This window comes from Lichenostomus cassidix, chromosome W, assembly GCF_008360975.1.
Source record: "Lichenostomus cassidix isolate B80296 chromosome W, HeHo_3.0, whole genome shotgun sequence".
Lineage (NCBI taxonomy): Eukaryota > Metazoa > Chordata > Aves > Passeriformes > Meliphagidae > Lichenostomus > Lichenostomus cassidix.
This window is the reverse complement of record NC_139510.1, coordinates 5654688-5681803: the sequence shown is the minus strand read 5'-3', so window position 1 is coordinate 5681803 and position 27116 is coordinate 5654688. Positions and strand designations below refer to the sequence as shown.

At 46.0% G+C, this 27116-nt stretch overlaps 1 protein-coding gene and 1 long non-coding RNA gene across 7 annotated transcripts in view; both read right to left on the bottom strand.

The window, feature by feature from the left end:
* Positions 1-27116, bottom strand: part of LOC146425378 (uncharacterized) — a 517591-nt gene that overhangs the window by 196419 nt on the left and 294056 nt on the right. The window lies entirely within an intron of this gene.
* Positions 15467-25296, bottom strand: LOC146425385 (macrophage immunometabolism regulator-like). Of its 6 annotated transcripts, none has more exons than XM_085041681.1 (3): positions 24636-25285; positions 18380-18566; positions 15467-17470 (listed from the first exon to the last, which is right to left on the bottom strand). In XM_085041681.1, the coding sequence occupies exons 2-3, from the start codon at positions 18419-18421 to the stop codon at positions 16832-16834; spliced, it is 681 nt and encodes a 226-aa protein (XP_084897807.1). In that variant the 5' UTR covers positions 18422-18566; positions 24636-25285; the 3' UTR covers positions 15467-16831. The 6 variants fall into 6 exon arrangements, 5 of the variants coding, with proteins under 5 accessions (XP_084897807.1, XP_084897806.1, XP_084897805.1 ...); XM_085041680.1 differs by lacking the exon at positions 24636-25285 and adding an exon at positions 23931-24629; XM_085041679.1 differs by lacking the exons at positions 18380-18566; positions 24636-25285 and adding an exon at positions 22540-24629.

The window sequence follows — 27116 nt, the reverse complement described above, 5'->3', positions numbered from 1 at the left end:
CAGTCTTCAAACTACGTCAATTCAGGCAGGAATATAGTGAGACGAAGGAAGAACTGGACTCCATCTCTGTTCTAGCACGGAGGTTTATTTGGGGTAACGGGGAAAAGGGGGTTGCAGGGAAGGAGAAAGGGGGAGGAAAGGCTGGGATAGGATAAGGGGTGCCAGCCCAGAGATGCAGAGACCACAAGCTGATCCAGGCTCTGCCTTTTAAGGGGAAGGAGAGGGGGCAGGGGCTGGCTCTCTCTGAGCCAGTCCCAGGAGGACAAAGGGAAGATGGGCAGGAGGGTACACACCAATAGGTTTTGAGGTACAGCAGAGCATATTTCAAAATGAACCAATGGTATACAAAGCAGAGGAACAAAGGAGCACATGGAATCCTAAAACCCACGTTGCTACAGTTATCTATTCAAGCTCACTGTGTGATCAGAGCAATCGACTTACTCCACGTAGCACCAATGGCATGGTGTGTAAAAGGGACTTTCCCACTGAACATGCAGCCCAGCACTGGCAGTCAGGGTGCCAGGAGGAGCTGTACTTTGATGCCAATCACTTGTGAAGCACCTCAAAGCCCTTCATAAGATGCCAGGATCTCCTTTTCAGTTGGGGCGTAACAGGCCTTAGATTCTCTGTATCCCCAACTCCAGTCTTGGATTACAATGTAAGGTGTTCACAGAAACAGAATCACAGAATTACCAGGTTGGAAGAGACCTTCAAGATCATCGAGTCCAACCTCTGTCCTAACACCTCAACTAAACTAAACCATGGCACTGAGTGCCACATCCAATCTCTTTTTAAACACGTCCAGGGATGGTGACTCCACCACCTCCCCAGGCAGAGCATTCCAATGTTTTATCACTCTTTCTGTAAAAAAGTTTCTCCTAATATCTAACCTATATTTTCCTTGGCGCAACTTAAGACCGTGTCCTCTTGTTCTGTCAGTTGTTGCCCGGAAAAAGAGACCAACCCCCACCTCACTACAACCACCTTTCAGGAAGTTGTAGAGAGTGATAAGGTCACCTCTGAGTCTCCTTTTCTCCAGGCTAAACAACCCCAGCTCCCTCAGCCGTTCCTCATAGGGCTTGTGTTCCAAGGCCTTCACCAGCCTTGTTGCCCTCCTCTGGACATGCTCAAGTGTCTCCACGTCCTTCCTGAACTGAGGGGCCCAGAACTGGACACAGTACTCAAGGTGCGGCCTCACCAGTGTCGAGTATAGGGGAAGGATGACTTCCCTGCTCCTGCAGGCCACACTATTCCTGATACAGGCCAGGATACCATTGGCCTTTTTGGCCACCTGGGCACACTGCTGACTCATGTTGAGTCGGCTGTCGACCAGTACCCCCAAGTCTCTTTCTGCCTGGGCACTCTCCAGCCACTCTGTTCCCAGCCTATAGTGTTGCAGGGGGTTGTTGCGGCCAAAATGCAGGACTCGGCACTTGGACTGGTTAAACTTCATCCTATTGGACTCAGCCCATGTATCCAACCATTCCAGGTCTCTCTGCAGAGCCCTCCTACCCTCCAACAGATCGACACACGCTCCCAGCTTAGTGTCATCTGCAAATTTACTAATGAAAGACTCAATACCCTCATCCATGTCATCAATAAAAATATTAAACAGAGCTGGTCCCAGTACAGACCCCTGAGGGACACCACTGGTGACTGGCCGCCAGCTGGATGCAGCACCATTCACCACCACCCTCTGGGCCCGGCCTTCCAGCCAGTTCTTAACCCAGCGAAGAGTGCCCCTGTCCAAGCCGTGGGCTGCCAGCTTTTCCAGGAGTATGCTGCGGGAAACAGTGTCAAAGGCTTTGCTGAGGTCTAAATAGACAACATCTACGGCCTTTCCTGCATCCACCAGGCGGGTTACCTGGTCATAAAAGGAGACCAGGTTGGTCAAACATGACCTACCCCTTCTAAACCCATGCTGGCTGGGTCTGATCCCCTGTCCATCCTGTAGGTGCTGTGTAATAGCACTCAATATAAACTGTTCCATAACCTTCCCTGGTACCGAGGTCAGGCTAACCGGCCTGTAATTACCAGGATCCTCCTTCTTACCCTTCTTATGAATGGGCGTCACATTGGCCAGCTTCCAGTCATCTGGAACCTCTCCAGTGAGCCAGGACTGCTGGTAGATGATGGAGAGTGGCTTTGCAAGCTCATCTGCCAGCTCCCTCATCACCCTGGGATGGATCCCATCCGGTCCCATAGATTTATGGATATCCAGGCAGCTCAGCAGTTCCCTGACTGCCTCCTCTTGGATAACAGGGGGACTGTTCTGCACCCTGACACTATCTACCAACCCAGGAAGACAGTTGTCCTGAGCACCATGTGTCTTTCCAATAAAGACTGAGGCAAAGAAGTCATTAAGCACTTCCGCTTTCTTCTCATCTGCAGTTACTAAATTCCCTTCTGCATCCAATAGACAACAAAGGTCGGTCTTGCCCTTCCTTTTTTCATTAATATATTTGTAAAAGCATTTTCTATTGTCCTTTACAAGGGTTGCCAAATTGAGTTCAAACTGAGCTTTGGCCTCCCTAATTTTTTTCCTACATGCCCTAGCAGCCTCCTTAAATACTTCCTGAGAGACCTGACCCTCCTTCCAAAGACGATATATCCTCTTTTTGTTCCTAAGTTCCTTCAAAACCTCGTTGTCCATCCAGGATGGACGTTTACCTCGCCCACTCATCTTTCGTCGCACTGGAACAGTCTGTTCCTGTGCCCTCAAGATCTCTCTTTTGAAGTATGCCCACCCTTCCTGTACTCCTTTGTTTTTAAGGGCTGCTTCCCAAGGAACTCTCTGGATAAGTCTCTTAAATAGGTTAAAGTCTGCCCTCCTGAGGTCCAATGTAAAAGTCTTATTGATGTTCACCCTCCTTCCACCAATTATTGAAAACTCAATAATTCCATGGTCACTATGCCCCAGTTGTCCTCCAACCACCACATCTCCCACCAGCCCGTCTCTATTTGTCAACAATAAATCTAGTATAGCCTCTCCCCTGGTGGGCTCACTCACCAGCTGCAACAGAAAATTGTCCTCCACCCACTCCAAGAACTTCCTGGACTGCCTCTTTTGTGCTGTATTAAGTTCCCAGCAGATGTCCGGTAGGTTAAAGTCACCTACGAGAACAAGGGCTGGTGACCCTGAAACATTCTCTAGCTGCTTATAGAATAGGTTGTCCACTTCTTCATCCTGGTTGGGTGGTCTGTAACAGACTCCCAGTAGGATATCAGCCTTGTTGGCCTTCCCTTTAATCTTTACCCATAGGCATTCAACTTCATCATCATTAGTTTCAATGTCCATGGCATCAAAAACCTCCCTAATGTAAAGGGCCACCCCTCCACCTCTTCTCCCTTTCCTGTCTCTTCTGAAGAGCTTGTAGCCACCCAGTGCAATGCTCCAGCTATGTGAGTCATCCCACCATGTTTCCGTGATGGCAATCACATCATAGCTTTGCTGTTGTACCATGGCTTCCAGCTCCTCTTGTTTGTTACCCATGCTGCGTGCATTAATATACATGCACTTCAGCTGGGCTACTGTTTTCACCCCTAACTCAGACTTATCATCCTTGGGACTGTTTCCAGAGAGCCCAGCTGTATCCCCTTCCCCCTTCGAACCTAGTTTAAAGCCCTTTCAACGAGTTCAGCCAGTTCATGAGCTAAAAACCTTCTGCCCTTAACAGAGAGATGGAGCCCATCTGGTTCTAGCAGACCAGGTGCTGTAAAGGTTTCCCCATGATCAAAAAACCCAAAATTCTGCTGATGGCACCAACCCTTGAGCCACTTGTTGATAATGTGGGCTCTCCTATTTCTTTTGTCATTTTTCTCTGCCACCAAGAGGACTGAGCAGAACACTACCTGAACTCCTGCCCTATTCACCACTTGACCCAGTGCCCTAAAGTCCCTTTTAACTGCCTTGATGCTCCTCCTCTCAATTTCATCACTGCCAGCCTGGAGTATCAGCAGTGGGTAGTAATCAGAGGTGAATCAGCCCAGGTAGTCTCTCGGCAATATCCTGTACCCGAGCCCCAGGGAGGCAGCAGATCTCCCTGTGGGATGGGTCCGGTCGACATATGGGGCCCTCTGTTCCCCTAAGAAGGGAGTCACCCACTACCACTACCCTTCTTTTCTTTTTAATGTTAGAGGTGGTGATCTGTCTGACAGGTGACTCACGACTGGGAGGATCACTGAACAGATCATTCTCCTCTGTGTCCTCTAGTTGATCTTCTAGATCCAGGGCCTCATACCTATTCTGAAGTGGCACCTGGGTAGGTGAGGGGGGTAGGGAAGAATTTCTACCACCTCCTCGAGTGGGGACCCATTCCCACTCCCCTTCATCTGCCGGGTGTCCTCCTATTGCCTGACAGGGAGAGGCATAGGAGTCCTCTGACTCCTGGTGAGCCTCCCTCAAGGATGGAAGGGTAGAGCTCCACCAGTCTATTTCCCTTTCACTTTCCCTAATACTCCTTAGTCTTTCTACCTCCTCCCTGAGCTCAGCCACCAGTGAAAGCAAGTCGTTCACCTGTTCACACCGCAAGCATCCTCCTTCTGCAACGTCCCCTGGTACCGCCGATAGGCTCAAACACTCTGCACAGGAATGGGTCTGGACAGACACATCCTTTTTGGAGGGCTCTACTTGGCTACATACACTTGTAGCATTCCCAGGTTTCGATCGTGTAAAAACCATTACTTCCAAGCACAACAACTAACAACTAAAAGCCCCACCAGCAGTAAACCTGCAGCCCTGCCTGCTTGTCCTGCCTGCGCGAACTGCCGCGCAAACTGCCGTGCCACACCCTCAGAGACGTGCCACGCCCCTGTTTGCCCGCTCCTGTTTGCCCGCTCCTGTTCGCCGCGCTCCCTCCCGCGCAAGCCCCGCCCGGGTGACTCAGCAGAACAAGAATGAATCACTCACCTGCTCAGCGTGGTTTTAAATCGCCCCGCCGCTCTCCCGCGCAAGCCCCGCCCGGGGTGACTCAGCAGAACAAGTAGCTACCAACTATGCCAGTTACACACACACAGGCGTCGCAGAGGTATACTTATTAGCACACGCAGAGAACAGCACACACAACGATTCCACAATCATTCAGAATGTTTCAACACTCAGCAAGTTATTTATATTTCGCGGGCGTCCCCGTGTGGGTTTTTATACCGGTAAAACACACAAGTTAACAGGTAATTTGCACACACACAGTACACACACACGCATTCAAAAATTCAAAAGCACCGGAGCAAACTCTGTTCAAAAAAGCTTTTCACTGTAGCCTAGGCAGGAGACTTGAACTCCAAAACACTCTGCAATTGCGTTTTAACTAGGTATCGGGACTCGAACCCGAAACCGCGTGGCGGCTGGACCCCGAGACTCTAACTCGGAACTGAGACAAACCGAGACTCTAACTCGGAACCAAAGCAACTGAGACTCAAACTCACACACTGGGCTCCGAGACTCAAACTCGGAACTGAGACAACCCAGACTCGAACTGGGAACAAATGCAACTGAGACTCGAACTCAAAAACACAGGAAGATGACACCGAGACTTGAACTCGTAACCAAGGCAACCGAGACTTTAACTCGGAAACACAGGGGTTCGACGCCTAGACTCAAACTAGGAAACCGAGACAACATGCATGCATCACTAGTGATTTTTCCAGTATCTAATTAAACCGTCACCCTTGTATTTTACCCCAAAGTAATGCCTTAAACAAAAAAAAAGCACGGGATCTTGTGTTGAACTCACCGGATTCCGGGGACCGAGAGGTCTCTCTGGATGAAATCTCCATGCGTGCTGGGGAGACACTCACATTCCCAGAGTCCATGGAGTGATCAACAGCACTGTCCCGGCAGAGTCGCCAAAAATTGTAACCAAATCTGCGGGAAAATAAGAAAAACCCTCTAACACTGTATTTGAAGTGATAGAGAATCAGGCATTACTTTATTTGCTGGCCAGGATGTGCCTAAGAAAGTATTCCAAGAACACATAACATCAGAGAATTTTCTCCCGAATTTTATACAGTCAAAACCCCCTGCTGGAGGTGGTATCTGGTGAATGTCTGTGATAACCCCATGACCTGTGGATGTTCAGTGGGTGCCACAATGTCTCGAGGAGGTTCTGTTAATGGTCTTTATCTTTCTGGTTATCTTCGGGGTCACTCCCAATCCGTGGTATGTTAATCCCATCTCCGTAGGGTGATACTATATCTCTTAAAAAAACTAAAGAAAAGCTCCTTTCCCTAGGTAAAGTCAAGTAAAACTAGCTAGAGAGGTATAATAAAATTTCTAAAGTTATATTGTTTCTGACAGCAGCAGACTCTGCTTGCATCACGTGCACTCCTGTGGTGCAAGGCCTAGCACTTTGGGGGGGTCTTTGATGGATTGTGACTCCCCCTCAGCTCCTCTCACGTGAAAGTCCCGTGGATGTGGCCTGTGGGGTTCGGGGTTCCACAGCTGGGCCAGTTTGTGTAAACCTGGCTTCTGTAAGCTGTGCTCTGCCCCCACCCCAATACTCAGCCAGGGGTGATTCTCAGTGCAGCTGGTGGCTTTGGCCTTTGTGGATGCATTCCTTTCCCTCAGCCTGAGATGACTGAACAATAGGGTTTCCCTTTATCTAATCTCAGCAGTTTGACTTTCAGTCCAAAGTCCCAGTCAGGTATCTTCAGGGAGGCTTCTTTGATTGCAGCTTCTTTATAATGAGCGAAACTTTATATCAATGTTTGAGGCATGAACTATTTCAGTCTCTGACACCCCCATCCAGCCATCTGCCATTACTGCCTGAGGGAGGCTCGCCCGACCTTGCGCTACAGCGCCCCCTACTCGGCCAAGATCTCAACAGCGCCCCTGCTGGCTGTGACCATAACTGCACCAAAGGGAAGGGTGTCTGGCAGCCCAAAGAAAGCTGCCACAGAGTTTTCTGATTTTGTTTGTTGTTGCTACTGTTGTTGTTTGTTTGCCTCGTTATAAATACTACTAAAGAACTGTTATTCCTTTTCCCATATCTGTGCCTGAAAGCCCTTGATTTCAAAATTATAATAATTCAGAGGGAAAGGGTACCATAGTCTCTATTCTAAGGGAGGTTCCCACCTTCCTTAACTGACACCTGTCTTTCAAACCAAGACAGCAGAGCAGGTCTATTTATAAAATGAGTTATTTATTAAACAGACAGGAGATAACAGACAAAAGAGCTTAATCAGAGTTACTACACAATATAAAAGTAAAAGAACTACTAGTAGATTACATAAAACAGTGCACAATATCAAGGTACCTATATTCAATCTAGCAAAAGAAATCCTATAGATTAGGAGTCAAATGTAACTTACGACCAAAATGATGATAATATAAACAGCATCCTTTGACTCAGCCTCTGGAGGAGTAACCACAAAGCAGGTGTCCCTGCTCTGGGGAGAAACTCCTCACATTTCCAGGAAATGTGCAGAAGATTTCTACTTTGTGAAAGTTTGGTGTAATTTTTATAGTTTATAAAGTGAGGTGTCTGTCACTCAGAAATCCAGTTTATCTTTCCAGGTCTCAATTCAACAGTAAGATGTTTATTGTCAGCTGGGAGATGCCAGACCAGTGTTAACCCCATGGCACCAACATAACTCACTACAAGACAGCTTGTCCTGTTTGAGTTATTTTACCAGTTAACAAGCAACAGATAAGCTCTTGTGGGGGCCGAGATGCCCTGCTACAAGGACTGATGATAAATGATGGAAAGTGGCTTAGTGAGCTCTTCCACCAGCTCCCTCATCAATCTAGGATGAATCCCATTTGGTCCCATAGACTTTTGATTGTCTGAGTGTCTCAGCAGGTCACTAACTACCTTCTCCTGTATTTCAGGGGGTTTATTGTGCTCCCTGTCCCTGTCTACCAGCTCCCGGGGCTGGTTGCTCTGAGGATAACTGGTCTTTCTGTTAAACACTGAGGAAAAAGAAGGCATTAAGTACCTCAGCCTTTTCATCATCCTTGGTGACAACGTTCCCCAACGCATCTGATAAAGGATGGAGAATTTCCTTGGCCCGCCTTTTGTTGTTGACGTTTTTCTAAAAAAATCCTTATACTTTTCCTGAGTGTCTGTTAAAAAGTGAGAGGGGAGAGCTTAGACAAGTCCCTGTCTATGCCCAGGTTTCTGGCAGTAGGCAGAAGCTTTATTGAGGTGACCAGCACCCCAAAACCCACTCTCACTCGCTAGTTCTTAATAATAACCAATCAGGCCTATTACAATATGAATTATTTATTGAATAGACCAAGGAAAAAACACAGACACGAGACTTTAACAGGCTCACTTACTACACAGGATAACACAAAAAGAACTACTAGCAGATAAAATACAGTGAACGATAAAAAAGGTACCTTGTCGGGGTTTGACCCTGGCTAAATGCCAGGCACCTCTGCTCTCTCCGGCTGCAGACGTGCAGGAGAGGGAAGGAAAAAAAAACCATTGAACACACACACACACTGGACTCATGAGTTGAGATAGGACAATGGTGAGAGGACACACCAAAGGCAAAACAGGCTCAAAACTTAAAGTTGCAAAGTGATTTAGTAACCTAACATAGTAGGAGGATGAATGAGAAGTAAAAATAAGCTCTTCAGACACCGTTCTTTCACTCACCCCCCTCCCTCTTAAGACACCATTTCTCTGCTCACCCCCCTCCCTCCTTCCAACAAACAGCTCGGGTAGGGGGCAGGGGATGGGGTTTTTTTCTTAGTCCAAAAATCCATTCATCACTACAATTTTCCTACTACAAACACTGTTTCTCTGCTCACCCCCCTCCCTCTTTCCAACCAACAGCATGGGCAGGGGGCAGGGTAAGGGGTTTTTTCTCTGGTCAGTCCATCAGGGAGAGGGTCCTCTACTTAGCCATGGGGTCCCTCCCATGACAGACAGTCCTCTGGGAAGTTCTTTGGTGTGGGTCCAATCTCACAAGCAGCATCCCGCCCAAATTCTGCTGCAATGTGGGGTTTTTGTCCATAGGGTGCAGACTTCTGAGCCGAGGCCAGGCTGCTTCCATCCCAGGAGCAAGGCCTTTCTCTCCCTTGCAAGGCCTTTGCAGCTTTAACTCTTTATATGAGACTCCCACTGGATCACAGCTTCTTTCAGGCATCCACCTGCTCCTCTGACGTGGGCACCTCCCCTTGGGCTGTGGGTGGATTTTTGCACCCCCGTGGACTCCATGGGCTGCAGGGGGACCACCTGCTCCCCCCATGGTCTTCACCACAGCTAGCAGAGAGTTTTCAGCTCCAGTGCCTGGAGCACCTCCTCCCCCACCTTCTTCACTGACCTTGGTGTCTCCATGTTGTTCTCCCTTCACATATTTTCACCTCCTCCTCCTCCTCCTCTAGCTAACAAGAAGTGCATGACTACTTTGTTTTGATATTTTCCTAAATATGTTTTCACAGAGGCATAACTAGCATCTCTAATTAGCCCACACTTGGCCAGCACCATGTCCATCACTTTCAGAGCCATCAGAGATTGGTTCTACTGGACTTGGTGAAAAACTTCCAGAACCTTCACACAGGACACACAGGAGCCATTTTTGTGCCACTCCCCACCCCTCACACACTTCTTCAGGCCTGCCACAACAGCTTTTGAAGGGTTTAAATTTCTCTTGGATGTTAAAGATACCTTGCTGATGTTCTGGGCTAAGCAAAACCACCACATACCTATATTACAGCTAGTGAAGAAATAGTATAGATTAGGAGCCAATGTCACTTACCAATGAATGATAGTGGTGTGCAAAGAATCTCCTAATTCCTCTCAATCCTTGGGGAAGTATCTCAGTGCCAATGTCTCAACATCAAGGAGAACTCTCTACACACTCAGAAAGTGTATAAGCGATTTCTGATTTAATGAAAAATCATAGTGGTCTTTTATAGTTGTAAAAAGTGCTTGTGTCTGTAGTCGCTAATTTTGGTTTATCCTTTCTCACCATTTAAGACAGGATGTTTATTGCTGGCTAAGAATGTTTTCAGCTGAGATAATTCATCACATGATGAACCATTCAGCTGACTTAGCCATGAGGTGGAAGTAGATAAGTCTCAGGGGTGAAAAGTCCTGTCACAGTGTCTTCCCCCTTCTTCCAAAGTTCATGAACCCTCTTTTTATCCCCTGAGTTCAAGTGAAAGTTCCCAGTTCACCCAGGCCAGTCTTATGCTCCGACAGCTTGTCTTTCAGCACATAGAGATGGCGTCCTCTTACACCTTTAAGATCTCCTTCCTGCTCCTCCTTTTTGTTACCCACACTGCTGCATGCGTGTCGATGCACTTCAGCTGGACTATCCATTTAACCCCCAACACTGGCCTGCCGCTCCCAGGCTCATCTCTAGCGACTCTGGTCTTATTCCTTTCCCCCTTCAAATCTAGTTTAAAGTCCTCTTAATTAGCCCCACCAACTCACAGGCTGGAATTCTTTCCCCCTTTTAGACAGGCAAAACTCATCTATCTCCAGCACACCTGGTGCCGTATAAACCATCTCATGATCAAAAAAGCCAAAGTTCCCCTGATGGCACCAGTCTTTAAGCCACAGGATCATGTGAGTTCTCCTGTTCATTTTGGCATTCTTCCCTGCTACCAAAGGGTTTGAGGAGAATGCCACCTGTGTTCCTGTCCCTTCAACCAGTTGCCTCAGTGTTCTGAAATCCTTTTTGACTGCCCTAGGACTTCTCTCAATCTCACTGCTGCTGACCCAGACAATCAGAAGTGGGTAATAATCAGAGAGACAAATTAGTCCAGGGAGTCTCCTAGTAATATGTCTTACCTGGGCCCCAGAGAGGCAGCAGACTTCCCTGTGGGATGGGTCCAGTTGGCATACGGGGCCCCTGTTTCCCCTCAGGAGGTAGTCACCCACTATAATTACCCTTCTTTCTTTCTTAATACCTGTAGTTGTGAGCTCTCTTGTTAACTGTGCTGATCTGGGAGACCCCCCCAGATAGACCTTCTTCTCCACTGTCATCTGCCTGACCCTCGAGTTCCAGAGCCTTGTACCTATTCTGTAAGGGCACTTGGGAAGGTGAGGGAGGCCAGGAGGGGATTCTCCTACCTTCCCAAGCGTGAACCTGTTTCCATTCCCCCCATCTTTTAGGTCTCCTCCTTCTGCCTAATTGCAAGAGGGTAGGGGCTCCTCTGACTCTTGCCAAGCTTCCATCTGCTGCATTTCTCTCAGGGATGGAAGGGTGTGACACCACCAGTCTATTTCTCTCATGCTTCCTGATAGTCCTCAGCCTCTCCACTTCCTCTTTAAGCTCTGCCACCAGGCAGGTCGCACTGCATGCAGGTGTCATCTCTGCTACCTTCCAGTACTGATGCCAGGCTCAAACAGTCCCTGCAGCCAGAGACATGGACAGCTGTGTGCTTCTGAGGGAGCTCCATCTGGGTTGTCATGCTCCTGCTAGCAATGGCTTTTGACCGTGTGGAAGCCATCGCTGGGTCTGTTCTAGTTGGACAGGAAAAACCACCAGGTGAGCTCACCTCAGGAGCTGGGGGGGGTAGATGTGCCCTCCTACACACCCTTCCTGCACAAACTGCCACACCATGTCCTATTTGTCCACTCCTGTTCATCGTGCTCCAGGTTGCTCATGCTCCCTTGAGCCATTTTAATCTCCTTTGGATGCTTCTGGCAATGTCCCCTCCTCATCTGATTGGCTGCCAGGGGCTTCCGGGCCTGCACAAGGCTTGGGGCTTTGCTCTCATGTCCCTGAGCTGGGGAACCCCCCTGTATGGCCTGATCTAACCCTCACCCCCAGACTTACCTCAGTTGCTGCTGCTGCCACCTCACCAACGGGATGAGGAATTGCCCTGATTTCAGCTAGGATTATTATGAACTAGTATTTTCGGATCACTTAAAGAATCACCAGCAAAGTTATCAGTAAAAACAGATTTAATATGAAAGTGACAGCATGACAAAAGTCATTGGCAAGGTTCACTCTACTACTTAATAGATGGTTCAGGCACACTGAGGAAAAATAACAAACAAAAATCCAATCAATCAATCTAAACTGAAATAAACTGAAAGCTATCTGTGTGTGTGTGTGTGTGTGACAAAAGGATAGAAAGGGTAAGGATAAAAAGGAATACAGCTTAAAGGCTCAATAACACTTAACAACATGTCACTTAACACTTTAGCAAAGGATTCATATAGGATTTAATATACTGCAGCAGTAACTTACAGGTCTAACTTGTTTACAAATCCAAAGTACTTAAGAATCCAGGGGAGCAGGATTTCTCCCACATTTGCTGTAGGGTATTCACACTCACATGCACACAAAGAGTCTCTACAAGGTACCTGGGAAAAATTCCCCTTGAAGGTAGTGAAATACTCATGTCAGATGCCTTTGCATCTTCTGAGTGGGTGAAGGGTTGAGCCTCAAGGAATGGGGGTATCAGGCCAGGATCCATTGTCATTCAGTGATCCTCCAAGTATAGCAAACTTGAGAGTTCTCTGGCTGTGAGAGGCCCCACTCAGAGGGAGGTTGCTGGTTGCAGCTGCTGCGGGCCAGGAGAACTTAAAGGGTCTTATTTTGGACTGCTGTTTATAGGGTCACAAGAGAGTGGGCTTTAGTCATAACAATGTTTCATCCTGGACACACTTCAGATCAGCAACTTTCTTTGAAAGTGTGAGAACAAGAATGTTATGCCATTCAGGCAAAAAAAGTTTCCAAGGCTGTTAAAAAAAAAAAAAAAGCAGGAGCTTGTTAGGCAGCATTAGTTCCTGGGAGCAGTGTTTCTGACAAGCTCAAGAGGAGCTCAGCCCAGGGGCTGTTCATCAAGGTCAAGGCCTGTCGGGGTTTGACCCTGAATAAATTCCAGGCACCCCTGCTCTCTCCTGCCACAGACATGCAGGAGAGGGGAAAGAAAAAACTGTTAAACATACACGGGATTCATGAGTTAAGATAGAACACTGGTGGCAGGATGCACAGAAAAAGGGCAAACAGGCTCCAAACTTAGAGTTGCAAAGTGATTTAATAACCTAACAGAGTTGGAGGATAAATGAGAGGTGAAAAAGAGCTTTTCAGACACCATTTGTTCACTCACCCCCCTCCCTCTTAAGACACCATTTCTCTGCTCACCCCCCTCCCTCCTTCCAACAAACAGCTCGGGTAGGGGGCAGGGTATGGGGTATTTTCTTAATCCGTAAATCTATTCATCACTACAATTCTTCTACTACAAATACCGTTTCTCTCCTCATCTCTCTCAAGACAGTTTCTCTGCTCACCCCTCTCCCTCTTAAGACACTGTTTCTCTGCTCACCCCCCTCCCTCTTTCCAACCAACAGCACGGGCAGGGGGCAGGGTAAGGGGTTTTATCTCTGGTCAGTCCATCAGGGAGAGGGTCCTCTACTTAGCCACGGGGTCCCTCCCACGACAGACAAGTCCTCTGGGAAGTTCTTTGGCGTGGGTCCAATCTCACGAGCAACATCCCGCCCGAATTCTGCTGCAATGTGGGGTTTTTGTCCATAGGGTGCAGACTCTCCTGAGCCGAGGCCAGGCTGCTTCCATCCCAGGAGCAAGGCCTTTCTCTCCCTTGCAAGGCCTTTGCAGCTTTAACTCTTTATATGAAACTCCCACTGGATCACAGCTTCTTCCAAGCATCCACCTGCTCCTCTGGTGTGAGCTGTGGGTGGATTTTTGCACCCCTGTGGACTCCATGAGCTACAGATGGACCACCTGCTCCCTCCATGGTCTTCACCACAGCTAGCAGAGTTTTCAGCTCCAGCGCCTGGAGCACCTCCTCCCCCACCTTCTCCACTGACCTTGGTGTCTCCATGTTGTTCTCCCTTCACATATTTTCACCTCCTCCTCTAGCTAACAAGAAGTGCATGACTACTTTGTTTTGATATTTTCCTAAATATGTTTTCACAGAGGCGTAACTAGCGTCTCTAATTGGCCCTTAGTCAGCACCATGTCCATCACTTTCAGAGCCATCAGAGAATGGCTCTACTGGACTTGGTGAAAAACTTCCAGAACCTTCACACAGGACACACAGGAGCCATTTTTGTGCCACTCCCCACCCCTCACACACTTCTTCAGGCCTACTATAACAGCTTTTGAGGGGTTTAAATTTCTCTTAGATGTTAAAGATACTTAGCTAATGTTCTGAGCTACGCAAAACCACCACAAGGCCTAATGAGCATTTCTCAAATCGTAGTGCAACCTGGTAGAGAAAGGATGCACCTTTACAAGGATACAGTTAATTTTCTTCCTAGTAGTTGGTACAGTGCTTTATTTTGGATTTCGTATGACAATAATATTGGTAACACTGTTGTTGCAGTTGTTGCTAAGCAGTGTTTGCACTAAGTCAAAAACCTTTCAGCTTCTTGCACCACACTACCAGCAAGTAGGCTGGGGAGCACAGGAAGCTGGAAAGAGACGTAGCGAGGACAGCTGACCCAAACTGGCCAAAGGGATATTATGTACCGCGGTGTTCCTTTCTCTATGGGCAAACACTCCACGCCGCAAAGAGGAGTGCGGTCCGAGCCGGGGCACAGGTGGCAGCAGGGCACCGCGGCAGGCAGTGGAGCTCGGGGGACTGGAACCAGCGACAAAGCGAGCGGAAATAAGAGATGTAGGCTCCCAGGCTAGGATTCTCTGGGGAAGTTTATTGTGGGTAAAGGGATGAGGAGCAGGGGGCAACGAGGGGGTGGAGAGTTGGAGGCTGAGAGCCCCAAACACCTCCGGACAGGGGTTTCTGAGGGACGGAGAAAGGGGAGTGGTTGGCTCCGAGGAGCCAACCAGGGAGAGACAGGTGGGTGGAGAGAGGGAGGGACAAAGGGGTATAAACCAATAAATACAAAACAGGGGACGGTACAAACTTGGGGGACCAATGGGGAAACAACTGGGGGAGAACTTTCTAGAATAACAACCTTAAGAGGGATAGGGGAGGGGAAGTGTGCGGGGCCAATCAACGGTTTACAAGATACATAACTAATCCGGGGGCCGCAGGGGACCATGGTCTGTCACCGTGACCAGGAGGGCTCTCCCTGCGGCTGCCCATCCAGCCCCCCATGGGGCTGAGCCACCACAACAACATACCATATGACATCCTAGTCTGCATTTAAACTAGGGGGAAAGCTAGGAACTGGCTGGACCAGCAGGTGGTGAGCAATTGCATTGTGCAACACTTGTTTAATATGTTTTAATTATTTTATAATTATTTTCTCTTCCATTTCTCACCTATTATATTGTCTTTATCTCAACCCATTAATTTTCCTTTTTTTTCCTCCCCCCTCCCACTGGGGAGGAGGGAATGAGCAAGTAGCCGTGTGGTGTTTAGCTACCTGCCCAGTTAAACCATGACAGGCATCCTCAACTTCTTTGGGGAACCTGTTCCAGTGTCTTACCACCCTAAAGTATTTCTTCCTTATATCTAATCTTTCACAGAAGTGTAAGATTCTTGCTTTCAAGTTCTAATGATCCCAGGTCTTAAGATGTATTTTTAAATGTCCTCATTCTACACAGCAAGACTCCACAAAAATAGGTATTGATATCACTCTTTTTATTTTTCAGCCAGGAATACATTTCATAGAGCATTTCAATAAATAGTGGCATTTATTTCTTAGACAGAACCTCTCTTTGGCATGTGACCATATTCCATTTTTTAAACTAAAGACTATTCAGGAAAAGTTTATTAAAGAGATCATTGTTCAATAAATTAAATTTACAGAAGTGCAGTTAACTCTTTGAAATATACATCAGTTGTATCTATTCTAATAAGCCAGAAAACATTAACCAAACCAACAAAACTGTCTACTGGGCTACTCTTCACTGCCTTCAGTTACGATTGTGCAGTAAGTGGCAAAATGAAAATAACTCTTCCTTTTCCACAACACATGTACTGAGTAGTGCTTGCTACTCATTCTGAAGAATCAAAAAAACCCTAAACTAAACTAGAAACAACTGATCAAATGAGATGTTTCAAAACATGATCCTAATTTTAATCTCTAAATATGTAAACTAAAATGAAGTTGCAAACTGCTTCAGTAATAGACTGCACCTAAAAATGTCTAAAAACTTTTAAATTTTAAACATAAGTTACTAACATGTTTTAAATATATCTAAGAATATGGTTGTCAAAACTGCATTTGATGTCATATTTGGACAAAATTCTTCAGCAATAAATTAAGCCAGTGTATTCAATCTACTAATATTCCAAATACTTATTCCAAACTAGTTTTATATAAAACGGAGGTAAAACAATTACTTCTGTACAGAAACAAACAAAAATATGTAATAGGTTTGAAGTAGCAAATGAACAAATGTTTATTTTATGAGTGAATTTCCTCCTCACCACCAGTGCAAACCCAGTTACAAAATGTTTGAATAGGATGGTTTAAAATAACAGGTGATCCAATTTAGCCAAGCTCACATTCTTTCCTATGATGTAAAAAAATCATACATACATTTTATTGTAGAATACATCAAGAAACAAAAAGATAACTTGAGTACTTATCCAAGAGCAATTTCTAACATCAAGCCAAAATTAGCAACAACCAAGCAGACCATCAATTCCTCAGTATTAAATTACCATAAATGCTAGATAACTACAAAAAACCCCACAAACACCCCAAACCCAAATAACAAAAGCCTTTTCTTTGTTAAAAGATGTTCAAAGAAATATCTACCAGATACGGTAAAATTTGCATTAGAAGCTGCTTGCTCTGGAACATTTTTTTCCCTGCATTTGTAACACAATACATTGTCAAAGTTCTATTCAAATAAATTACTTTCTGATAATATGTAGCTTATACCACCTACAATGTGGACAGTCATGTACAGTAGACAGCAGATTTTTGCAACAAAGAAATAATGAGAAACTGGTTCTAAATTCTAGATTATACTTCATGGTTCATGTATTATTTCTCGAAAACATACGGTCCCCTCTAAGGGTGAGGTGTTGGAGCTGGTATTGTAGCATGTCTGTGTCAGCAGGTTCCTCAATGCTCATTTTGTCTAAATTGAGGTAGTCCAGGGATTTAGAATGAGCCTTTTTGCCCTTTAAAAAGCAAAGAGGCAGGGGACCATGAAGTGCTTTGTAAGGTTCGTATGGTAAAGCCTTACCGCATTTATCCCCTGAGCTGGGCATCCGTCTCCTCCTCCTTCCATTTACTGCTGGGATCTCATATGGCTGATAGCACCTATTTCTAGTTTTGTACAAACGGGAAGAACATGCAATTCCTAAATCAAGCTGTTTAGAGTGCAAGTTAGGCCCAGATTTCCCTTTATTAACTTCATTTCCTGTATACTTTTGAGCTAATTTTAGCAGCTCCTCTCCAGTTGCAAATCCAACCAGGTAGTTAGAATCCATATGAAGGATCTGATAGCCTGAAATTGTCTGTCGCATTGGTGAGCAGGGGGTGCTGGAGCATCGTGGTTTCTCTGCTTCTGTTTTGCCTGCAGAACTCACCTCTGCAAAAGGTACAGGGAGGGTAGATATGGTAGTTCTGGACTTTCCATTTATGTCCATTTTAAGCAATGTGCTATTCTCCTAAAAACAAAACAGAGATTGATCACAAATAGAGCCTTTAACCACTAAAGGAGCTGAGAGAGGATCTCAGAAATCAAACTTTATATCACCCAGAAATCATAACCAGTACTTCTCCATTCACTTTTGTCTTGCACTCTACAGTGTCTCATAACAAAACCATCAGACATCTGCCTTTTAAAATTATTTTGGCCCCCATTTAAATAACAAATACTATATACTCTTGATATTCTTAAATATGCTAAAAACATATACTTGAGTAGTACTGTACAAAAAAATTAAGTACCTTTCCACTCTTTTTTAATCCTTTTAGTCTATTTAATCCCTTATAATCCCTTTTCTTTGAGGCCATCTACACTCACTACCATATTACTCATAGTAACTGCTACTGTACTCAATTGCATATTTTTTCCAATGTTTCCCTGTGGTGGGTTGACCTTGGCTGACTGCCAGGTGCCCACCAAGCCGCTCTCTCACTCCACCTCCTCAACTAGAAAAGGGACAAAAATACAAGAAAAGGCTTGTGGGTCATGATAAGGACAGGAGAGATCACTCAGGAATTACTGTCACAGGCAAAACAGACTAAACTTGGGGAAATTACTTTATTGCAAATCAAATCAGTAGGATAATGAGAAATAAGAACAAATAAAAAAATTCCTTATCCCCACCTCCCACTTCTTCTCAGGCTCAACTTCACCCCCAGATTATCTATCTACTCCCTCCCAAGGGGCATAGGGTGATGGGGAATGGAGGTTGCAGCCAGTTCATAATGCATTGCCTCTGCTGTTCCTTCCTCCTCATGCTCTTCCCCTGCTCCAGTGGGGCATACCACCCACAGGATAGTTCTTCACATTCAGAAACAGAATGCTCCAGCATGGGTCCTCCGCAGGGCCGCAGCTCCTGACAGCAAACCTGCTCCAGTGTGGGCTCCTCTCCAGGGGCCTGTTCCATCATGGGCTCTCCATTGTCTGCAAATTCATTTAGAGCACATCCACCTGCTCTGGCATGGGGTCCTGCATGTGCTGCAGGGTGGTTATCTGTTCCACCGTGGACATCTATGGGCTGCAAAACCACTGCAGCCTGATTTTGAGAAGGATTGCTGTGTGAGAGAATGCATGTAGCTTGTTTAGATGATTGACAGTCATATGAAAGACCATTCCCTGCTGGTTGACAGGGAAGAGTTTGCCTGTGGCCAACAGCCCACATATGCTAGGATTGAACATCTATCATCACTAATATGTACTTAATATTAGCATTGTTTTTAGAAAACTGTTGCATAGCCACCAAGTCTGCTTGCCATTGTGCAAGCAGACTTGCCTCCCAGTATAAGCTGCAAGTGCCCTGGTTTGCAAGCCAGGTTGTCACTTGGCTTCTGTTCAAATCAGCCATTTGCCTCTTAGCAGCTTCAAAAAGGGGATTTGTAGCTCTAAAGCATCATAGAATCACAGAATATCCTGAGTTGGAAGGGACCGACAAGGATTATCAAAGTCCAGCTCCAAGCCCTGGACAGGACAACCCCAAGAATCTCACCATGTGCCTGAGAGCATTGTCCAAATGCTTCCTGAACTCTGTTAGGCTTGGTGCTGTGACCACTTCCCTGGGGAGCCTGTTCCAGTGCCCAAGCACCGTCTGGGTGAAAAATCTTTTTCTCATATCCAAACGAAACCTCCCCTGACACAACTTCAGGCCATGATGTTGATGTATCGGGGGCCGGGGGGGCTGCACGAGCCGGCTCCCCTCTGGTCCGGGGTCCCTGGTTCGTGTAATCCCACCGGATCTGGTGCGCCCGGCCCCCAAGGTTCCGCGGCATTGCGTCAGTCTCCAAACCACGTCAATTCAAGCAGGAAGTTAAGTAAGGCGAAGGAAAGAACTGGACTCCATCTCTGTTATGCTAGGGAGGTTTATTTGGGGTATGGGGAAAAGGGGTGCAGGGAAGGAGAAAGGGGAAGGGAGACAGGGCAGGTAGCAGATGCGAGCAGCTCAGAGATGGAAGACCTCGAGCTGATCCAGACATCAACTTATAAAGGGAAAGGAAGGGGAGGGACTGTCTCCCCTAGAGCCAGTCCCGGGGAGTCTGAAGGGAAGACAGGCATAGAGAACCCACCAATAGATTTCGGGTACAGCAGAATGCATATTTCAAAATGAACCAATGGTACACCGAGCGGGGAAACAAAGGGAGCACATGGAGATCTGAATATTGCATTACTACAAGGCCATTCCCTTGGATCCTGTCACTGGTCACCACAGAGAAGAAGTCAGTGTCTATCCCTCCACTTCCCCTCCTGAGGAAGTTGTAGACTGCGATGAGGTCTTCCCACCTCATAGGTGGAGAGACAGTAAATCTCCCCAGAAGACAGCGTAACTTTTTTAACAGAAGTGGCATTACAGACATGTACTGACATGCTGCTAGTACACCCATGTATGAAAGGAAACACTGAAGAATCAACTTAACTCAAGTACAAAGAAACTTTGTTAACAAGGTATGAGGAGAGTTGGTTACTATTCAAGACTTTTCCAGGATTTTTTCTCTCCCCTGCTCTCCAAACATTGCTGACGCTTCTATGCCCTTTCTCATTTCTTCAGCTGCTATAGGCCCAGACAAAAACACAAATAGATAATAGTACAATTTGACTTCTCCCTCTTCAGTTGGCTGCAGCTGTTTGATATGTTTTAAGGTTAGCATCAGCCTAAGGACAAGGAGAGACATCTAGCACCAGCCTGAACCCCATAACTGTCTCACAGGTAGCTGCAAGATCCCCCCATGCCCTAGCCATGAACTTTGTTCATTAGAATATCATTATAATGGTAAAAATCACACCCCTAGCTTAGATGCCCCCTGCCCACAGAAAGACCACTACTCTCCAAGCATGCACCATGATTTCTTGGGAGCCTATACTTATAAATCAAAATGAAGAAAGGGTGAGCCAATAGCAATTTAGCCAAGTAGTGACTTTTGCAAGATACACCGATAGCCTAAGATTATAACCATATAAGTATGCCTGCTTTTTCTTTAAAAAAATAAATGCTAATAGCAATAAAGTCTTCACTGCTTTCCTGTTGGACAAGAAATATGTTTGGTAGTAAATTATGTTATCATGCCTAAAAATATAGACGTGCAGAGATTAAACAAAAGCTATATTATACTCAGCCTTTTTCTAAGGACAGCTATTCAAAGACAGACACTAATTTCAAATAGGACCTACTCTTGAAGTTAAGAAAAAAATATGTTTAATCAAAACAGTTTATTTTGGGGAGGGTTTTTTTGAGTGGGTTTACATGTCCTCCAACTGAAGCACTTGAAATAACCAGTTCTTTGTCTTAATGGAACTGTGGTGGGTTAACTTTGGCTGGACAACAGGTGCCCACAAAGCTGCTCTGTAACATCCCCTCCTTAACTAGACAGAGGGGAGAAAATATGATGAAAGGCCTATGGGTTGAGACAAGGGAGATGACTCAGCAAGTACGCAAGCAAAACAGACTTGACTTGGGGAAATTAAACGAATTTATTGCCAATCAAACATTCAAGTAGGATAATGACAAATAAAAACAAGTCTCAAAATACCTTCCCCCCACCCCTCTCTTCTTTCTGGGCTCAAATTTACTCCTAGCTTCTCTACCTTTTCCCACCAAGCAGCACAAGGGAACAGGGAATAGGATTTGCAGTCTGTTCATCACATATTTCTTTGTTGCTCCTTCCTCTGCATACTCTTCCCCTGCCCCAGCCTGGGGTCCCGCTCATAGGAGACAGTCCTCTGTGAACTGCTCCAGAACAGGTCCTTTCCACAGGGTCACAAGTCCTGCCAGGAACCTACTCTAGCTCAGGCACTTCAGAGAGTCTCCTTTGGCCACATCCCCATGCTCCATAGTGGACCTCCATGGGCTGCAGGGGGACAGCCTATCTCAACATGGTCTTCAACAAAGGCCACAGGGGAATCTGCTCCAGCACCTGGAGCATCCCCCTCCTCCGTCTTCACTGACCTTGGCATCTGCAGTTGTTTCTCTCACATTTTCTCACTCCTCTCTTCTAGCTGCTGTTGCACAACAGTTGTGTGTCGTCGTTTCCCCCCCCCCCTTCCCCCCCGCCAATGTTATCACAGAGGCACTACCAACATTGCTGATTGACTCAGCTTTGGCCAGCAGCAGGTTCACCTTAGAGCTGACTGGCACCAGCTCTATTGGACATCAGAGAAGCTTCTGGCATCTTCTCGCAGAAGCCACCCCTGTAGCCCCTCTACTACCAAAACCTTGCCATGCAAACCCAATACAGTGATATAATCTGCAGCATGTACTGTTTCTTGGCAAGATATATCTTATTTCACTTACATCATTTACACTTCAGAAGGTCACTTCCTCAAGCTTATTAAAACTACATAGTAAAATGACCTTTCAAGTTTTACTCTCTGCCTCTTTCTCAAATGTCCCTCCCCATACTAAAATTCTACCTAAAAATTAATGTTTGTTGACATGCAATGCCAGTATGGAACCAACAATAATAGAAGTCCAACAGCTCACTCAAATATAATAAATATGACTTACACTTCTAAGTAGTGCCAAGAGAAAACAGAATAAGTCATTTGGATTGGAAGGGACCTTCAAAGATCATCTAGTCCATCTCACCTGCCATGGGCAGAAACATCTTTCACTAGATCAGGTTGCTCAAAGCCCCATCCAACCTGACCTCAAACACTTCCAATTACTGGTTAAACAGTTCATCTGACTATATTATAGTATAGTGCATTTGCATCTGATTATGCAAGCCTGATGGCAAGACAGGTGGGATATGGCTGTCTACTTTCTTCAATTTCAGAGTCACTGCAAGTACCACCCCCTCCTCCATCCTGATAACCACTCTCTCAAAAACAAACAAAAAAACCCCCACCAACATACCACATAAGCCAGAACATGTTTCTAAATACACCACGAGCAGTAACATTAAGATGGATGGTAGAAAGAGAAGCTTTCAATATGGAGAACAACAGGGGAAAAGGAAGGGAGGGGGGGAAATCAGTGCTGCACATCTCTACTTTTGTGCTTCTTTATGGGAATGTTTCAAGGAATTCTATTGTACTCACAGCTATGTCAGAAGGCAGCCAACTACTGATAGAAGCAAGTCCTTTTCCCATCACAGACCTTCACCATTCTTACGGAGATCTGCTTAACGACAGTCTTCTGACATTATTTCATTTCTACATGCAGCTACAAGCACGTATGTATAGTGATGTACAGCACCACCCTAAACAGACACAATAACAAACCAAGACGTGTTCACAGAAAATATTTACTAATATACATTATTTGCTATTTTCTGTACAATAGGTACACATGCACTCACTTAGATAAAAACCCAACATAAAATTGCATATAAATAATAACTAGATAAGAAAAATTAGGACCTGAGACTATTTTCTTACATAGCTGTAGTAAACTTGAAACATCAGTACTTTAACTGTTCAGAGACATCCTCTCCCCAATACCTTAATAGGCAAAAGAAACCTGCCAATAAACCAAAACCACTTAGCAAGCTTCAAATTCTGTAAAGTAACATTTTGATGTACATTAGAGCATACAAACACAATCTCTATCATGGATGATATATCTAATATTTAAACAGAGCTTTGACCCTCCATTTACCTTTTGCAAAAAACCAAAACAAAGAAAAAAACAAGACAAAAACCAAACCAACAACATCCCCCCCCCAAAAAAAAAAACCAACAAAACCAAACCACCAAAGACCACCACCTTTTACTACAGTGCAATAGAAAATTACCCATAGAAAGCTGAAAGCTGGGCACTAGTATACTTTGTTATTGTTAGACTGAATGGGAAGGTTATAGTCAGGTTTAGCACTTGCACAAGAATTAAGAACAGTATAATTGGGACAGCTGTTGGTTGTAAGTTGCTACTTCAAAGAATTAAGCAGTTACGAACAGATAGAGGTGTTAATACGTGTTAATTCTGGCATTCCCACTAGTTTAGACTGTTAACGATACTTGGTGCAAAAAATACACTTGCTCAATCTAACTACAAGCTTAAGGATTTACATAAAAATTCCCATGATTTGTGCACAAAGGTATCAGAATTAATACCTTGTTTTCCTCCTGAATTTGCCAGCATAGTTTAACTGCTTCATAGCGTAATTCTTATTTCCATTATATTGTAAAGCATTTATAGGAGAAGAAAATGTGGGTCTGAGAGAGAAAACACAGGGCAAAACAGGCCTGCAGACTGTGGCAGGAAAAGACTTGCACAAATTCATTCCTGCACTGCTGACGACACTACAATAGTTAGTACAGAGATAGGAACACAGAGAAAAGGAAAGTGGAAACATATATCAGGATCTCTGTGCTGCAGGGGAAAATTCTGTCTACGTAAGAGCACCGGGTGCTGGCAAAGGCTCGAGAAGCACCATGCAGCTATGAGAGGACAGCTGCTCAGCCTTATAAATAATGTGTTTGCTACCTACCCTACACCCTCTGTCCCACATAACCTTATTACAGGCACCTCTTGTCCGCTACTGCCTGGTCTCACGGCGCGACCACGGAACAATTGAGGTCTACTCGAGAAGCGACTTTAAAGACAGGGAGCAGCTGGCAGAAGCTGCCAGCCCTGCCGTGGAACTCAGCTGCATTAAGAGCGGGCAGCTGCGTTACCGGCTCCCACTGAAGCGCCAAGCGCGATCATACCCCACCTCTACCGCCTCCGCACGCGGAAAGCGTAACACTGCGTTAGTCGGATCGCTAGTTCCCTGCACTCGGCATTCTGACGCGATAGGAAAGCCGCAGTTAAGGCCAAGGCCGCACCCACACACACTCACACACTCCCACACTCCGAGCGGCACATCTGAGTTATTTAATCATACCACTCCAGCAGGGCCCATGGGGAACAGAGCCTTCACATAACCTTCGCGAACAATACCACTCGCCCCGCTGCCACCACTCCTCAACACCGCCCACCACCCTTCGCCCCATCACACAGCATCTCTCCCACCAGCCCTTCGCCGGCCTCTATAGCGCCTTGACCAGGCGCACGGTGCGCTAGTCGGCCCGGTTTCCTACAGCCCCTCCCCAGGCAGGGGAGGGCCTTCCTGCACTCCAGCAGGCACAAGCAGGGCCCGCCACGGCGACCGAACTCCAACTTCGACGGCCCAGCGAACCGACACAACTCCCACCTCCTGCCTGCGGTCCAATGCGGCGGAACTCCACTACACAGCGAGGAAAGACAACAAGGCTCTGAGTACGGTGCAGTCTATTACACTCGCTGAAGCTAAGGATGAAAATAAACCCCCTTCCCCTACGCTTGCAGACCGTGGGGTAATGGATGCTTCCAGCCAATCACAATAGAGCACGTGACCGAAAGAGGAGCACGACATCCGGAGCAAATGGTACAACTGCCTGTCTGCAGGGGTAGTTATTTTACCAGAAGCTGGGGGTGGGGCACTTTTCACTTCTTATCTTGGCTAAAACTTGTCCCTGTACTACTTGCATACATCTATTACTTATACTTGGAAATTCCATTTTCTTTTGGTGTTATGAAAGCATGCTGTCGAAGTTATGTACTTATATAGCAGAGGTTTTTTGAAATATTTATTTTAAATATGCAATTAAAAATATTTAGTTGAAAGGGAAAAGACAGGTTTAAACTGAGCTAAGTAAGGGTATCTACAAAGTTTGCAGAGTACACTATCTAGAACAGGGGCAGTTAGACTATGGACTTTGACCTCTATGTAGCCAACAGACTCTTCTAGTGCAAGCTGGTGATCTTGCTGTATGCGCTGCCAACCCCAGATTACAAATGCAGTGGTGAGTTGTCTCCTACCAACTTGCACCCAGACTTACTCCATTTTCTACGTGGTTGTTTGTAACCATATGGAAATTTTGTAAGCTGAAGGGTCTTAAATGTCACTTCACTATGCTCTTGAAGGTCCCCTAGAATAGTCACAGATACAGATGGATACCATGTTTGTAGAGAAGGGAAAGAGGGGGGAAAAAGTCCCAGTAAGACTAAAACTAGAGATAAAGCCCATGAAAGGTACCAAGGAATTGTAGACATTCTTTGCCAACTCCTGCTATTCCTTGAGACAGATGCCAGGCTATTCTAAGACACAAAAAAGCAAATAGAGAAAATATTAAATTGTTGTATTGCATGAAGTAACATTCATATGAAGCAAGAACTAAATTTAACACCTTTTTATTTTTAAATTAAGCATAAGAAAATAAAAGTATGCATAAGGTATATGTTGCAATTCTGTAGGCCACAAATATTGTGGTTTAACCCCAGTAGGCAGCTAAGCCCCACACAGCCACGTGCTCACTCTCCCCACAGTGGGATGAGGGAGAGAATTGAAAGAGTAAAAGTGAGAAAAGGCATGGATTGAGATAAAGACAGTTTAGTTGGTAAAGCAAAAACTTCATGTCCAAGCAAAGCAAATTAAGGAATGCGTTCACTACTTCCCATCAGCAGGCAGATGGTTAGCCATATCCAGGAAAGCAGGGCTTCATCAAGTGTAACATTTACTGGAGAAGACAAATACCATAACTCCAAATGTCCCCCCCATCCTCCTTCATCACCTAGCTTTTATAAAAGAAGGTGAATGGATTGGTGTGGTGGGTTGACCTTGGCTGGCCACCAGGTGCCCACCAAGCTGTTCTATCACTCCCACTCCTCAACTAGATGGGGGGAGAAAATACCAGAAAAGGCTTGTGGGTTAAGATAAGGACAGGGAGCTCACTCAGGAATTACCATCATGGGCAAAACAGAATCGACTGGGGGAAATTAATTTAATTTATAGCCAATTAAATCAGAGTAGGATAATGAGAAATAAGAGCAAATCTAAAAACTGCTTCCTCACACCCCTCCCTTCTTCCCAGGGTCAACTTTACTCCCTACTCTTCTAGCTCCTCCCTCGAGGGGCACAGGAGGATGAGGAAGGCAGGTTGTGGTCAGTACATAACGCTTCGTCTCTGTTGCTCCTTCCTCCTCACGCTCTTCTCCTGCTCCAGTGTGGGGTCCCTTCTTCAGGAGACAGTCCTTCACAAACTTCTCCAATGTGGGTCATTCTCACAGGATGCAATTCTTCACAAACTGCTCCAGCTTGGGTCCTTTCCATGGGGTACAGTCCTTCAGGAACAGACTGCTCCAGCATGGGTCCCCTGTGGGGGCCACAGGTCCTGCCGCAAATGTGCTCTGGTGTGGGCTCCTCTCCATGGGCCATAGTTTCTGCCAGGAGCCTGCTCCAGCGCTAGCTCTCCACAGGGTCACAAGTCTTCCTTCAAGGCACATCTCCCTGCTGTCATGGGGTTCTTCACAGGCTGCAGAGTGGATATTTGCCCACTCCATGGGCTTCAGGGGGACAACCTGTGTCATCATGAGTTTTACCAGGGGCTGCAGGGGAATCTCTGCTCTGGCACCTGGAGCACCTGCTTCTCCTCTTTCTTCACTGACCTTGGTGTCTGCAGAGTTGTTTCTCTCACACTTTCTCACTCCTCTCTCCCAGCTGCTGCTGCACAGCAGTTTTTACCCTTTCTTCAATGTGTTATCACAGAAGTGCTACCAACATTGCTGATTGTCTCAGCTTGGGCCTGTGTTGAGTCCCTCTTGGAGCCGGATGAAATTGGCTCTATCTGATATGGGGACATTTAGTTTCTTCTCA